A 15,188-nucleotide genomic window follows, 5' to 3' on the forward strand; every position below is an offset into this window, starting at 1 on the left:
AAATCATATGGTATTTGTATTTCTCTGACTGGCTTATTCCACTTAGCATAATACCCTCTAGTCCCATCCACGTTGTTGCAAATGTATTTTTAGCGAGAAGTGTAATTCATGCAAAATCCATGGGGCTACTCTACCTACTATGAATTATTTGAGCACAGAAATAGATGATTTGAACATTACGTCTAAAGTAGTGAGCTGAGACTGAGATTTAAATATCAAAACTTCTGTCAATGGGGAGTTTAGTGATACTTATGGAATACCATCATGCTGCTGTCTTTTAAAAGATCCACCAGGACGCCTGGGTGGCTCAGATGGTTAAGCGTCTGCCTTTGGCTCAGGTCAGGATCCCAGGGTCCTGGGATCGAGTCCCGCATCAGGCTCCCTGCTCGGCGGGGAGCCTGCTTCTCCCTCTGCCTCTCTCTCTCTCTCTCTCTCTCTCTCTGTCTCTCATGAATAAATAAATAAAATCTTTAAAAAAAATAAAAGATCCACCAAACAAAAAAGATAGGTGAAGCTCTTATTCAGTAAGTTTTAAATTCATCTTATGCTTGCTATCTCTGTCCTCTCATTGGAGGTTAAGAAAAACAGAAGACAGTAAAATAAACATTCTATAAACTACAAAAGTGTTATAATTAACCAGATCTGTACTCCACTGTAATCTTTCCTGCATAATGCATAATGTCATCCTTATTATTATTGTTAGCACATCTGTAAAGGCCAATGATAAGGTCACTAAAAGCACAGGTTTTTTTTAAAGATTTTATTTATTTATTTGACAGAGAGAGACATAGCGAGAGAGGGAACACAAGCAGGGGGAACGGGAGAGGGAGAAGCAGGCTTCCTGCCGAGCAGGGAGCCAGACGTGGGGCTCGATCCCAGGACCCTGGGAACATGACCTGAGGCGAAGGCAGACGCTTAACGACTGAGCCACCCAGGCGCCCCTAAAAGCACAGGCTTTTGATTTGGTCACAGCTGGATTTGAATCTTGACTCTTCCTCATCTGAGCCAAGCAGTTGTAGAGCTTTACATAATTCCTCAAATCCTCAGTTTTCTTAATGGTAACTTGGGAGTAATAATTCTACTTACCGTGAATTTAAATGTAATGATATGTGTTTACATACACACACACATAAATATATATGTACAGATATGCATAAAGAAAAATATATAAGCATATAGCTCTTACTATTTGTAGAACATGCCACATTCTAAGAGTGGTTACAATTGTCAGAGGTTGACAAACTTAATGATTTTAGAGCTGGGCTTGCTGAGGGAAGATTTGCAGAAGCGGGAGGACAGTGGTAGAGAATGATTAGCAGAAGAGATGTCTTTCTAAAGCCTTCAAATTCAAATTCAAAAGATTGAAGGCACTGTTCCTATATAAGATCATATCACATAAAAAAATTTGAGAGGCACCTGAATGGCTCAGTTGGTTGTGTCTGCCTTCGGCTCAGGTCAGGATCCCAGGGTCCTGGGATCGAGTCCTGCATCGGGCTCCCTGCTCGGCAGGAAGCCTGCTTCTCCCTCTGCCTCTGCCTCTCTCTCTCTCTCTCTCTGACTCTCATGAATAAATAAATAAAAAACATTTAAAAAATGTTTTTAAATGTGGAGCTCACTACCAAAACAGACCTGCAGGCTAAAGGCAGCCAACAAACCAGGACCTTTCAGCCCTTGATCTTGGTGATTCAACCATGAGATGATAGTAATGAGAGGAAGAATGAGTTTCAGAAAGGACATTCTTTGACTCATGCTAAAATATGGATTTTAAGAAAGAAATTAAGCAAAAGAATGGCTCATTTGGAATGGCTAGAACAGCCACTCAAGCTGACAGAGGACAGACAGACTGAGGAACACTGGAGGGGACAAAATCATCAATGGACCAAGTGTGTGAGAACAAGGAAATCAAAGAGAGGCTATAAACTTCAGAACTCATCCATCCCTGAATTTCTGCATGTCACCACCCACCTTTCTCAAACAAACATAAGGGCTATCATTCCATCCTAAGGACAATACTACAGCTAACTTATATATTAGGCCATGCTAAACACCCAGCATTTTGCTCATTGTTTATAATGCCTTATCTCTTTATTTCTATAAGGAAAGAGAGAGAGAGAGAGAGCGAGGCACACCATAAGAGACTCTTAATGATGGAGAACAAACTGAGGGTTGATGGCGGAAGGTGGGTGGTGGATGGGCTAATTGGGTGATGGGTATTAAGGAGGGCACTTGTAAGCACTGGGTGTAATATATAAGTGATGAATCACTAAGTTCTACACCTGAAACCAATTTTACCATATTTGTTAACTAACTAGAATTTAAATAAAAAGTTTAATTAAAAAAAAACTAAAAAAGAAGACAATATCTTGAGGTAGATCTCATGACAATCCTCATTTTGTGTATGGAGAAAATCAGGTCTAGGTACTGAGGTTGGAACCAATACCCCTTCGGTAGTCAGTGATAGGGCTGATGTGCACCTCTTCCCAGAGCCCGAGCTCTACACCGGATGCTGTGCCTTGCTCTCTGAATTGCCTCTGCTGGTTGTATATGCCCTACTGCTCCAGTTACCCTACTACATCTACTCTGCTTATATGCTCAGTTACCTAAGTATAAGGCTCCAAAAACTGAGTGTGGGACAATGGAGACAATGAGTAATTGTAAATTGAGTTAAATTCAATTTTACTTGAGACCAGTGGACTGAAGAAACACTCTTGGGTACAAAACTTGGCTTTGGCAGCATAATGTTGTAAACAAGAACACATGACTTAATCTCTGTGCTTCATAAATGAAATGGGGGTAATAACCAGTCAATCTCATATGGTTGTTGAGAAAAAAGAATGAATATATGCATAGTGTCTAAAGTAGTTTCTGTCTAGAGCAACATACAAGTGTAAACATTTAATGACCCATGGAACTGAAATGACAGATATATTTGATTCCAGACATGCCATCTTTTTTTTACCTTCAATGAGCCAAGGTATAGACACGTCATCTTAATCAAGACATTCTTTTTCCACATCTCAGTTTACAAATTTACAAAACTTAGAAAGTGGAATATGATCCATGAAGATCCTTCAGTTTTAGCAATGTATAACTATATAGATAATTCATGCATTAAATTTTGAGATCTGAAAAATATGAAGTAAGAATTATTGGTGTAATGAAACCATGCACATCTATTGATCTATCATTTTTCTATGTATCTCTTTCAATTTCACTTCAATTACTTGTTTGTTTTTTATTGTTTCTTTATTTCTCATCCCTCCAGGGCTTCCTGTGATTCTCCAACAATACCCATGGAAAACAACACAGAAATGACTGAATTCATCTCTCTGGGACTAACCCATGCCCCAGAGCTGCAGATCCCCCTCTTTATCATGTTCACCCTCATTTACCTCATCACTCTGGTTGGTAACATGGGGACGATTCTTTTGATTCTCTTGGACTCCCATCTCCACACCCCCATGTACTTTTTCCTCAGTAATCTGTCTCTGGTGGACTTTTGTTACTCTACAGCTGTAATTCCCAAAGTGACGGCTGGGTTCCTTGTGGGAGACAAGGTCATCTCCTACAGTGCATATGCTGCTCAGAGGTTCTTTTCTGTAGCCTTAGCCACCGTGGAAAATTTCCTGTTGGCTTCAATGGCTTATGACCATTTTGCAGCAGTGTGCAAACCCCTCCATTACACCACCGCCATGATGACAGGTGTGTGTGCTTGTCTGGCCATGGGCTCCTACATCTGCGGTTTCCTTAGTGCCTCCATTCACATTCAGAACACTGTCAGTCTCTCTTTCTGCATGTCCAATCTAATCCATCACTTTTTCTGTGATGTTTCAGCAGTCATGGCTCTCTCTTGCTCTGATAGACATGTCAGTGAGCTGGTTCTTGTTGTAGCGAGCTTCAAAATCTTTTTTGCTCTCATTATCTTGATTTCCTACCTGCTCATTTTTATCACCATCCTGAAGATGCACTCAGCCGAGGGATATCAGAAAGCTTTATCTCCCTCTGCCTCCCCCCTCACTACAGTGTCCATCTTCTATGGGCCAACCTCCTGCCATTCCATGGACTCAGACAAAATCGCATCTGTGTTCTACACAATGGTCATTCTCATGCTGAATCCCCTGGTCTATAGCCTGAGGAACAAGGAGGTTAAAACTGCTTTCAAGAAGGTGGTTGAGAAAGCAAAATTGTCTGTTGGTTTTACCTCTTGAAATCATAGTATCCACAGTGACCTGTGTCATTGTTGTCAGGTCTCTAATATGCAATGACCATTTTAATGCTCGCACTGCACCTAAATTACTGAGGTGATACCATTTCTTGTTCAAAAATCTATAATCTAGAAGAGAAAATATATGTTCAAATATGTGATATCTGAAGCAGGATGGCCAAGGGGAATCTTATGAATTTGGGGGCTCTGCTTGTAGTAAGTTTTATTAATTACATCTTCATTATTTTTTCTACCATATGGCAATGCAAGCCTCCATGCAAACCATGGCACACACAAACCCATGAAAAAAAGCATATGCAAGAATCCCATATGTGCACATACACACAGGAGGGGGGAATTTGTTAAAGGAGTTGATTGTAGTATGACTAATTTTTAATAAAAAAGTTAAAATAACCAATTTAAATATTAGAATATAAATTTATGTCTGACATTATTTATTTCTGTAGTTGAAAATTTTACAAGAGTCCAAAATGGGGATTAAGAGTACATTACCTTCATGAGCACTGAGAAATATATAAAATTGTTGCATCGATATATTGTACACTAGAAACTAATACAACACTGTATGTTAATTATACTTGAAGAAGAAAAAAATGATTTAAGATGGTGAAAAAAAGGCCAAAATGAAATAAAACATGACATAATTTTTTTTTTTAGAGAGAGAGAGAGAGCAGGGTGAAGGGGCAGAAGGAAAGAGAGAGAGAGAGAATCTTAAGCAGACTCCATGCCCAGCTCACAGCCTAATGCGGGGCTTGATCTCACAACCCTGAGATCAATGACCTGAGCAGAAATTAAGAGTTGGACATTTGACCAACTGAGCCACCCAGATGCCCAAATACATGATATAAGTTTTTAAATAAAGATATACGCCTTTTGTGGCACATTTTATTCAAAGCTACAACATACAATATTTTAAAGGAATTACTATTCTGTCTGTTGGAAACAGATTTGTCACAGGGCAATTTTCTCTTTTTTAAATTTTTTAATTAACATATAATGTATTATTTTTTCAGGGGTACAGGTCTGTGATTCATCAGTCTTACACAATTCACAGTGCTCTTCATATTACATACCCTCCCCAATGTCCATCACCCAGCCAACTCAACCTTCCCACCCCCCTCCTCTCCAGCAACCCTCAGTTTGTTTCCTGAGATTAAGAGTCTCTTAGGGTTTGTCTCACTCTCTGGTTTCGTCTTGTTTCATTTTTCCCTCCCTTCCCCTATGATCCTCTGTCTTGTTTCTCAAATTCCTCGTATCAGTGAGATCATATGATACTTGTCTTTCCCTGATTGACTTATTTTGCTTAGCATAATACCCTCTAGTTTCATCCACATCATTGCAAATGGCAAGATTTCATTTTTTCGATGGCTGCATAATATTCCATTGTATATATACACCACATCTTCTTTATCCATTCATCTGCTGATGGACATCTAGACTCTTTCCATAGTTTGGTTATTTTGGACATTGCTGCTATAAACATTGGGATGCACGTGCCCCTTTGGATCACTACATTTGTATCTTTGGGTTAAATACCCAATAATGCAATTGCTGGGTTGTAGGGTAGCTCTATTTTCAGCTTTTTGAGGAACCTCCATACTGCTTTCCAGAGTGGCTGCATCAGCTTGCATTCCCACCAACAGTGTAGGAGGGTTCCCCTTTCTCCACATCCTCACCAACATCTGTCGTTTCCTGACTTGTTAATTTTAGCCATTCTGACTGGTGTGAGGTGGTATCTCACTGAGGTTTTGATTTGGATTTCCCTGATGCTGAGTGACGTTGAGCACTTTTTCATGTGTCTGTTGGTCATTTGGATGTCTTCTTTGCAGAAATGTCTGTTCATGTCTCCTGACAGGGCAATTTTCAAAAAAAAAGAAGGCCAGAAAAAGAAAAGTTGATCAGTATATAATAAGGGAATTTTCCAATTTATCTGTTTATAATGATCCTTTCTTATATTCTGTGAAAAAATAAATGCACTGAGTAATGATCACATTAGCTATTTTTTTCTCTGGAAATACTATGAGATGGCTAGTGCTCCTCATTCAGGACACTTTGGCTTCAGATGAGCTACATCATGTGTGGCTGCTCTCTACTTGCTCCTTCCACTTCACTCACACTGAGTTCCCTGCTGTTCCTGGACCATCCAAGCTCCCTCCTGCCTTAGGGTCTTTGTACTTGCTGCTGCCAATGCTCAGAAAGCTCCCTCACTTCCCTCAGGTCTTTGCTTAAGTGTTACCATACAATAGTCTCCCCACACCCCTTGGACATTGTTCCCAACTTGTTTTACTCTTCATAGTCCTGATCAGTACTCAAGTATTTCTATTTATTTGTTTGTTAGCTTGTTTATTCATTTACCTGTCTACCTAGCACATACACTACACAAGAGTGAATTTGTTTTATCGACAACTTTATCCCCAAACAAAAATTATACCCTAGTTCATACTAATTTCTCAATAAACATTTGCTAAATTAATGAATAAATAAATTAATTAAGCTTTGAGTCCAGAAGTCAATATATTTGAACTACTGATAATTATAGTTGATTACCCATTATGTAATTCTTTAAAAAAGAATTTGAGAGCATTTTAGGAGATGTGGCTGTTTTCTTTATATAGTCTCTCACTCACTGTTTGCATTTCCCGCTTTCATACAAATAAATTTTGGAAGCCACACTATCACGTGAATCATATCAAGCCATCTTAATTCTTTTCTTCTAGGAATTTCTCATTAAATGAAAAATAACACATGAAAGACATTTTATTTAGCAAATTGTAACAACACAAAATATGAGACTGCACAAAGTTTTCTAAATTATTCAACTTGCAAAAGTCCTTCATAAATAATGATTATTCAATCAACTCCAGTGACTAAACATCCATAGAAAATGTAAGCATGACAACACTTTACCACAACAAACATAACCTACCTCAATATGCTATAATAATATATAATCATTGCGTATTTTATTTGACTTAGAGGTGAGCTCAGTTTTATGATAAACCTATCCAAAGGAATTTTTACCCATATTCTTTTTCTTATCTCTATGGTTTTACTTTTTTTTTTTTTAAAGATTTTATTTATTTATTTGAGAGAGAGAATGAGAGAGAGAGAGAGCATGAGGGGGGGAGGGTCAGAGGGAGAAGCAGACTCCCTGCCGAGCAGGAAGCCCGATGTGGGACTCGATCCCGGGACTCCAGGATCATGACCTGAGCCGAAGGCAGTCGCTTAACCAACTGAGCAACCCAGGCGCCCTGGTTTTACTTTTTTATTTACTTTGGTTTTTTTTTTAATTTTTAAAAAGATTTTATTTATTCATTTATTTATTGAGAGAGCTCAGGGGGAGGGGCAGAGGAAGAGGGAAAGAGAGAATCCCAAGCAGGCTCTTTGATGAGCACAGAGCTCATCCCGAAATCATGACCAGAGCTGAAACCAAGAGTCAGACGCTTAACATACTGAGCCGTCCAGGTGTGCTCATCTCCATGATTTTAAAAGCATTCAGCTTCTCAAGACTTGCAAACCTGTGCTTGAATGTCCTAAGACATTGCTGACATTGGTGGGGTCTGTGTGATGCAACACAAAGGTCTTCTCTGAAGTCTATGAAAATGGTTTCTATTCTGGAGCCATTTTTTAATAATGACTTTAAATTTGAAAATGATTTTAGATTTTCAAAATATTTGTTAAGATATTAGAACAAGTCCCACCTACCTCCCACCCAGTTTCCCCTAGTGTTAACATCTTACTTTATCATAATACACTAGTCAAAACGCAGAGACCAGCATTGATACATTACTATTCTCTAAACTTGAAGAATTCGTGCAGATTATTATTTTTCAGATAATGTCGTTTTGTTCTTACAGGGTCTGATCCGGTATCCAAACCTACATATACTGTCCTGTCTCCTTAGTCTCCTCTGATCTGTGAGAGGGTCAGTCTTTCCTGGATTTTAACTACCTTAATAGCTCTGAGGAGTATTGCTTTGGCATTTTCTAGAAGGTCTTTCAATTTAGGTTTGTATACTTTTTCTGGTCATGGTTACAGGGGTTGTAGGTTTTCAGAAAAATAACAAATTCATATCTGATCAGGGGACACATTACCAACATGACTTGTCACTGGGGGTCTTAACCTTAATCACCTAAAGAAGGTATGTTTGCCAGGGGCTTCAGTGTAATGTTGCCTTTCTCCCCTGCATGCTGTACACTTTAGAAACATCACACTAAGTTCAGGACACACTCATGGTGGAAGGGACTACACTCTACCTCCTGGGGAAGTCTGAATATATTATTTAGAATTTTTCTATAAGGAAGATTTGTTTGCTTACTTATTTATTTATTAATTACTTCCATCAATACCAACTTACATATATCTGCTTTATACTTTGGGGTACAGTGTAGTCCTATGTTATTTACTTTCTTGTTCAAGTTGTTCTGTCTTTGGCCATTGGGAGCACTTTCAGTTTTACTCTTGTTTCCTTTTGATATACCCAACCCTCTTGTTTTTCTCCTCCTTACTTTCTGGAACTACAAGACACTCCAGGTTCCTCTTGTGCTATTCCTGTCCCAACCCGGTAATCAGTTCTTTCTCCAAAGAGCCCATCTCACTTCTCAGTTGTAACTCAAATGAACCCAAATCCTCCAGCCTTCTTTCCTTTAACTGGTAGATTAAATAGCAACTAGCTAGCTACAAGAGGCTGAGTACCTTCCTAAATGGTTCTGAGGTGTCTTTGAGTAGGGATTGTGTGTGTTTAAGTTTTCCTTTTGTCTCTCAGTTCCTGTTCCAAATCCCTTCCTTTGTCTTACTTGTCCATCACTTCAAGCACCACACCACCTCCTGTGCCTCTTCTTTTCCTGTCTCTACACTGCTTTTCCCCAAGGTGACCTAAACCACTCCTTCTCCATTCTTCTAAAGAACCAGTTACACAATAATCTTGTACTCAGACAAAATGGAGGGGAAGTGAAGCCCAGAACAACGAATTGCTGCAAAGTAGGCATTCGATATAACTGATGCTCAAGTTCATGAAGCATCATCTACTGCCAAAACATCTTTTTACCAGTCATCTCCTGAAACCGTGGCTTCCCATCATGTTGTTAGGCTCTGTCTATCTCTCTTCTCAAAGTTGAAAGTCTCAAAGCCTTATCTCTCTAGCTGCTCTGGGAAAAGACAACATACATTTACTCCATCATGCAGGTTGGGAAAATACTTAGAAATGATGTAAAGCAAAGAATAATCATGGACTAGATTGTAGAGTATACATTTAATGAGATTTGTTCTTCCACCATCTAGCTATAACCATTCAAAGTCACCCACCAACTTGCTATCACTATGGCCTATTTCCAGTTCTTAGTCTTGATATTGCTTAACCTACTAGCAGCTCAGACACATCCATTTCCTCTTGATGCATTTCTCATCACTTGGTTTCTAGAACACCACTCACCTCTAGAACACCACTCACTGGCTACTCATCTCTCTGACCTTTTATTGAGAAAGTTCCAGGGCTTAGAAGCTCAGATTCAGTTACTAATTGTGTGGCAGTATCCTGGCTTTCCAGGATATGTTTTTCCATTATTTTTTCCAAAAGTATTGAGATTTCAGCTTCATCCACTGTCTTTTAGACAGAGATTAAATTTTGAAGTTGATTTTGCAGGTTGTTTTTGTGGACTTATGACTAAATCCTTGCCAATGGAATGTACTCAGAAGTCATGCAGATAGTGACTATATTACTTTCTTGAAGAGATATTATTTTTCTTTCAACTCATCTCTTCCTCCTTTCCTCCAGACAGAAGAGTTATGATGAGGACAAACTCAACACTCAACACTCTAGGAGATAATAGAGAGAGGTTAGGTGGACTGAACCTGGCCCTGAATGACCAAGACACACCAGCCGTCCAGAGAGTTCATTTTCACGTTGCTACATTAGCTTCCATTATTTGAGAACAAATTGCTATGGTATTTAAGCCACTGTATTTTGGCTTTCTCTGTTACAGCAGTTTAACCTAATTTCTAATTATGGTAGATTAACTATGGGCACAAATTCTTTGCAGCTATTTCCCTCAAGAGGTGGAGTCTTTCTTCATGCTTGCATTGGGGCCAACCCTTTGACACCATTGATTAGTATAATGTGGTAGAGAAAATGTGTAAGTTAGGAGTCTAAATTTCAAGAAACTGTTCAGTTTTACTTTCATACTTAAAATATGTAATAAAGCTTGTCCATCCTCTGGAGGATGAAAGAGCATGTGGAGAAGAGGTGGACAGTAACCAGAATCCACAGTTAGAAATATGAGTTAGAAACATGAACCTTTCAGCCCAGCTGACCTTGCAGAAGGTATGCAACTTCATGAGTGGGCCCATAGGAAAGCAGTAAAGGAACTACCCCACCAACCACAGAATTATGAGAAATAATAAACTGTTGTTTTAAGCATTGTGATATTTTGCTACACAACAATAGATAACTGATTAACTATACAGCTTTTATAATCTCTCTAATTGATCTATGGGCTGAACAGAATTTTCAGCTTCTTAGTGGCTTTCCTGAAAGCATTATTCACCTCTTTATTCCTTAGACTATAGACAATAGGGTTCAACGTGGGGACTATTATTGTATAGAACATAGATGCCATTTGGTCATTGTCCATAGAATGACTAGAACTGGGTTGTAAGTACATAAACATGACAGTCCCATAGAAGGTGGTTACAGCAGTGAGCTGTGAGGCACAGGTGGAGAAAGCTTTCTTCCTTCCCTCAGCTGAGCACATCCTCAGGATGGCAATGAAGATGAACAGATAGGAGGTCAAGATAACTACAAGGGCAAAACAGACACTGAAAGCTGCTAAGGTAAAGAGCACAATCTTATTTATATAGATATAAAGGCAGGAAAGAGCCAAAATTGGGGGGATATCACAGAAAAAGTGATGGGCCACATTGGAATGGCAGAAAGAGAGGCAAAATGTGAATCCAGTATAGATGACAGAGTCAACAAAGCCCCAGACATAGCAGCTTACTGCCGTTTGAGCACACAAGCTTGTAGTCACAGCGGTGATATAATGTAAGGGCTTACATACTGCTGCCTGCCGATCATAAGCCATGGCAGCTAACAGGAAACAGTCTACACTGGCAAAAGCCACAAAGAAGAACATCTGAGCAACACATCCACCATAGGAAATGACTTTATCCCCTGTGAGAAACCCAGCCATCACACTGGGGGTAACAGCTGAGGAGTAAGCACAGTCCACCAGAGAGAGGTTACTGAGGAAAATATACATGGGAGTGTGGAGACGAGAGTCCAACAGAATCACCAGGAGCATCCCAAGATTTCCAATGAGGGTAGTGAGATAAATGAAAATGAACATTATGAAGAGAGGGATTTGCAGTTCTGGGCTGTCGGTCAGTCCCAAGAGCCTAAACTCATTCACCTTGGTGCTGTTCTCCATAGATACTATTTTGAAATTATGGTTCACCAGAAGGCAAAATGGATAAATTACTTATGCATGGAAAATGACTCAGAGCTCACCCAAGTCACCCAAATGACATGAGTGCACCATGACACCATTACCAGTACAGGGTTCCCAGTAACCCAGAGACTGGCATCTTCTGACCTCCATCTTTCAATGTGTAAGGGTACATACATACTTGTCAGTGCCTGACCCCACTGAGATATTCCAAATTACCACTCAGTTATCTTCAAACTGGCTATTGCTTATTTTCATGTAGGTTGAAGGTTTCTGTGATCTTCATTTTATTGCCTCAGAAAAGCAACATAAATGTTCCTGAGCTTTAATTTCTTCATCTGAAAAAACTAAGTGGGCATTGTGTTTCCTACTTTTACTATATTACAAGATTCTTAGAGGAATTTTAAAAGGCACTTTGAAAACAACACAAGTATTTCCAGGGGCGGCATATTGTTATAGTGAAGAACATGGTGTCTGGGTGACCTATCTGCATTCAAATCCTGGCATTTCCACTTGCTAGCTGGTAATCCTGGGCAAGTCACAGCCTTTCCGTGTGTCAGTTTAAAACAGAGGTGATAATAATAGTACTTCACAAGGCTGTTTGGAGAATTTAATGAGTTGATATATTTGAATCACCCCAAATACTGCCTAATAGTGTGTAATAAATCATAAGTTGTATTATTATTAAATAAATATTATTATTATTAATAGTATGTATATAAGGCTGTTGAAAAAAATAACAAAGAAACCAACACAATTATTGGAACCATACTACTAAAGAAACTTATGTGGGTGAGTGACCTCATAACTTAAATTCAAATCTGTTTAAACAAACATACTGTTTTAAAAATATTAACAACAAAAAATTGGGGGCCAAACATCAGGAATGATAACAGGTACAAATGTTGAGATACTATCTTTCATGGCATGACTACTGCAAAAGGAATCTCTTGAAGGTTATACCAATTATTTCAGCCAACTGTATAATCTCTGTATAAAATAGCCTCCACAATTCTCAGAATCCAGGTTACATATCTGGCTAACCCTGATAAAGTCTTCCACAAAGAATCTCTTAATGCCAGAATTATTCAGCCCTGGCTCTTTCCCTCACGCTCCACATGTAGTCCATGAGCACATCTTGTTATCTCTACCTTCAAAATATAGCCTGAATTGATGTCCTTGTCACCACCTCCTGTGTACCCGCTCTAAGCCATGGCATCACTTAGGCCATGTGTGGTAAGAACTGAGTCCTGCAGTGGGTCACTGGAAAAGGTAAGAAGAGAAAATCAGAGGTGAGATGCAGATATGGGAGCTGAAAGATGGTGGGAGCCAAGGAGTAGATATTAACGATGCCAAAGTTTTGTCTTTTCAAGTAGATAATAAATGTGTCCCATAGGCCATGTCTTTTTAAAGCTAACAACAATAAGATCAATAGAGCTCCTGGGTGGCTCAGTTGGTTGAGTGTCAGACTCTTGGTTTTGGCTCAGGTCATGATCTCAGGTTCGTGATCTCAGGATCATGCTCTCAGGGTCATGAGATCAAGCCCCGCACCAGGCTCCATGCTCAGCATGGACTCTGCTTGAGATTCTCTCTTCCTCTCCCTCTGCTCCTCCTCCCCCACTGCTCACATGTGCTCTCTCTCACTCTCTCTCAAAATAAATAAATAGATCTTAAAAAAACAACAATAATATCAACAATAATGGGTAGCCAGGCACTACTGTTACTTATTCACAGAAGTCTAAAACCTTTGATCCAGGGCCTCTGCAAAGCCTCTGTTAAGTTGCACATGAGACTAGCTTTAATAACACAGTACCAGGTACTTCAGAATGTGCTTCATTAACAGGCTTAATAAACAGCTCATTCAGAGATTCATTCATTCATTCATGTATTCATTTATTCATCTTTTCACTCATTACCTCAACAAAGATGTACTGAGTCCTTACCAGTTTCTAAGTGCTCTCTTAGGTGCAGGGATGTTAAATGATGAGAAAAATACCATCTCTATTATTTGAGAAAAATCACCATTTTCCTAATCAATAAAGGTTCCTCTAACATCTGGACTCCAGCCAAGCAGTCTGGAAGGGTAAGAATATTAAACTCTGAAAAATCGGTGTTGGGAAGGTGTTGGGAAGGTGTTGCCCTTGTAACTTCACATAGCACATCTTCAAATACCACAATCTAACAGACCAGAGAACTGAGCTAAACATTTACCTTGCCCTTCAAGGAAGGTGACACAACTTCACTTATGATCTTCAAATTGCTAGTGCCACTCAAAGAGAAAGAAAATGTCCCATTGATCTCCTTGCTTAATGTCTGGTCACAAAGATTGAGGTTCTCTAGAGGCAGGGAGATATAAAGAAAAGGTAGTTACTAGATGGGGATTATAAAATATTCTCCAACCTGTCACACAGAGATGCTGCCATGAGGAAAAACAGAAGAAAGTCTCTGAATGGACTCTACAGTCCTGAGCCACTCCAAAAAAGAATCATCATACCCACCAGGGACAAAATTTCGGCCTGGGATTTTGTCCCTGCTCATTTCACAGGCTCAGAGTAATATGTCTGTGAAATAAGGCCACTTAGTGAAATAGACAACATTTTACATGAAGATTCACAAAAAGAACACCAAAGAGCCTATGGCACACAGACTGGTCCCTCCAAAGTGATGTCAAATAGAGTCATGTTGGGATGTTAGGAGCTAATGATGGGGAAACAGAGGGATTTATACATACATGAGATTCTCAGTGGAATAGGTACCCAAGAGAGCAACCATAGCCTCTGAGTCCATTCACGTAGAGAAGAAGCAATTAGAGACCCAGCTTAGTTTGTTAAGGCATAACATTGATGTATTTACATGACTTGGGATTATTTCTTCTTGACAGTGCAGATATCTTCAGAAAAGATTCAGCATTAAATTTCCCAATGGCAATCAGACAGAATCGTGAGAGAGGTCATGAAAACCAGGCTGGAGCATTATGGAAGTTGTGTTGTCGCACAGCCACATGACCTCCAAAAATTAATGTGGAGAAGGTTACAGGTTATATAACCCCTCTACACTTCAGCTCCCTCATTTGTAAAATGAAGACAATGATAGTGCCTACTTCATACAGTTGTTATGAGAAGCATATTAATTAACATTTATATGCTTTTAAAACAAAGCCAGGTACACAGTAAACTCTCACCAAACATTGTAAAAAACAATTGCAAAGTCTTACTTTTTTGTGAGAGAGCCTCCATTCATTTCTGAAAGTGCCCATTGTCTCTAAAAGAAATAATTTACCCCCTAGGGGCCTTAGAAGTCACCATGACTCAATTCCACAGACCCTACCATAGTGGGGTTGAGGTGTGTGTTAATAATTAGCAAACTGAGAAGTAAGAATTCAAGTGAGAAAAGAAGAATTCAAATACGAGCTGCTTAAATTGACAAAGCAGGGAAGCAAGAATTCATCTATAGCATATTCAGTTTGCCCACTGACTTCCAGACTAAGCTGAACAACCCAGGGACTCAACAAAGAAATTCCA

The 15,188-nt window shown here is 39.3% G+C and overlaps 2 protein-coding genes across 2 annotated transcripts; one reads left to right on the plus strand and one right to left on the minus strand.

Annotated features, from left to right (window-relative positions):
- Positions 1 to 3,293: 3,293 nt before the first annotated feature.
- Positions 3,294 to 4,208, plus strand: LOC113914499 (olfactory receptor 5B3-like). The gene has a single exon (XM_027579781.1). It carries the CDS (start codon positions 3,294 to 3,296, stop codon positions 4,206 to 4,208), a length of 915 nt encoding a protein of 304 aa, XP_027435582.1.
- Positions 4,209 to 10,710: 6,502 nt separating this feature from the next.
- LOC113913540 (olfactory receptor 5B12-like) lies at positions 10,711 to 11,652 on the minus strand. The gene has a single exon (XM_027577850.1). It carries the CDS (start codon positions 11,647 to 11,649, stop codon positions 10,711 to 10,713), a length of 939 nt encoding a protein of 312 aa, XP_027433651.1. The 5' UTR covers positions 11,650 to 11,652.
- Between the last annotated feature and the right edge of the window lie 3,536 nt (positions 11,653 to 15,188).

Source organism: Zalophus californianus, chromosome 11 (assembly GCF_009762305.2).
Source record: "Zalophus californianus isolate mZalCal1 chromosome 11, mZalCal1.pri.v2, whole genome shotgun sequence".
NCBI classification, from domain to species: domain Eukaryota; kingdom Metazoa; phylum Chordata; class Mammalia; order Carnivora; family Otariidae; genus Zalophus; species Zalophus californianus.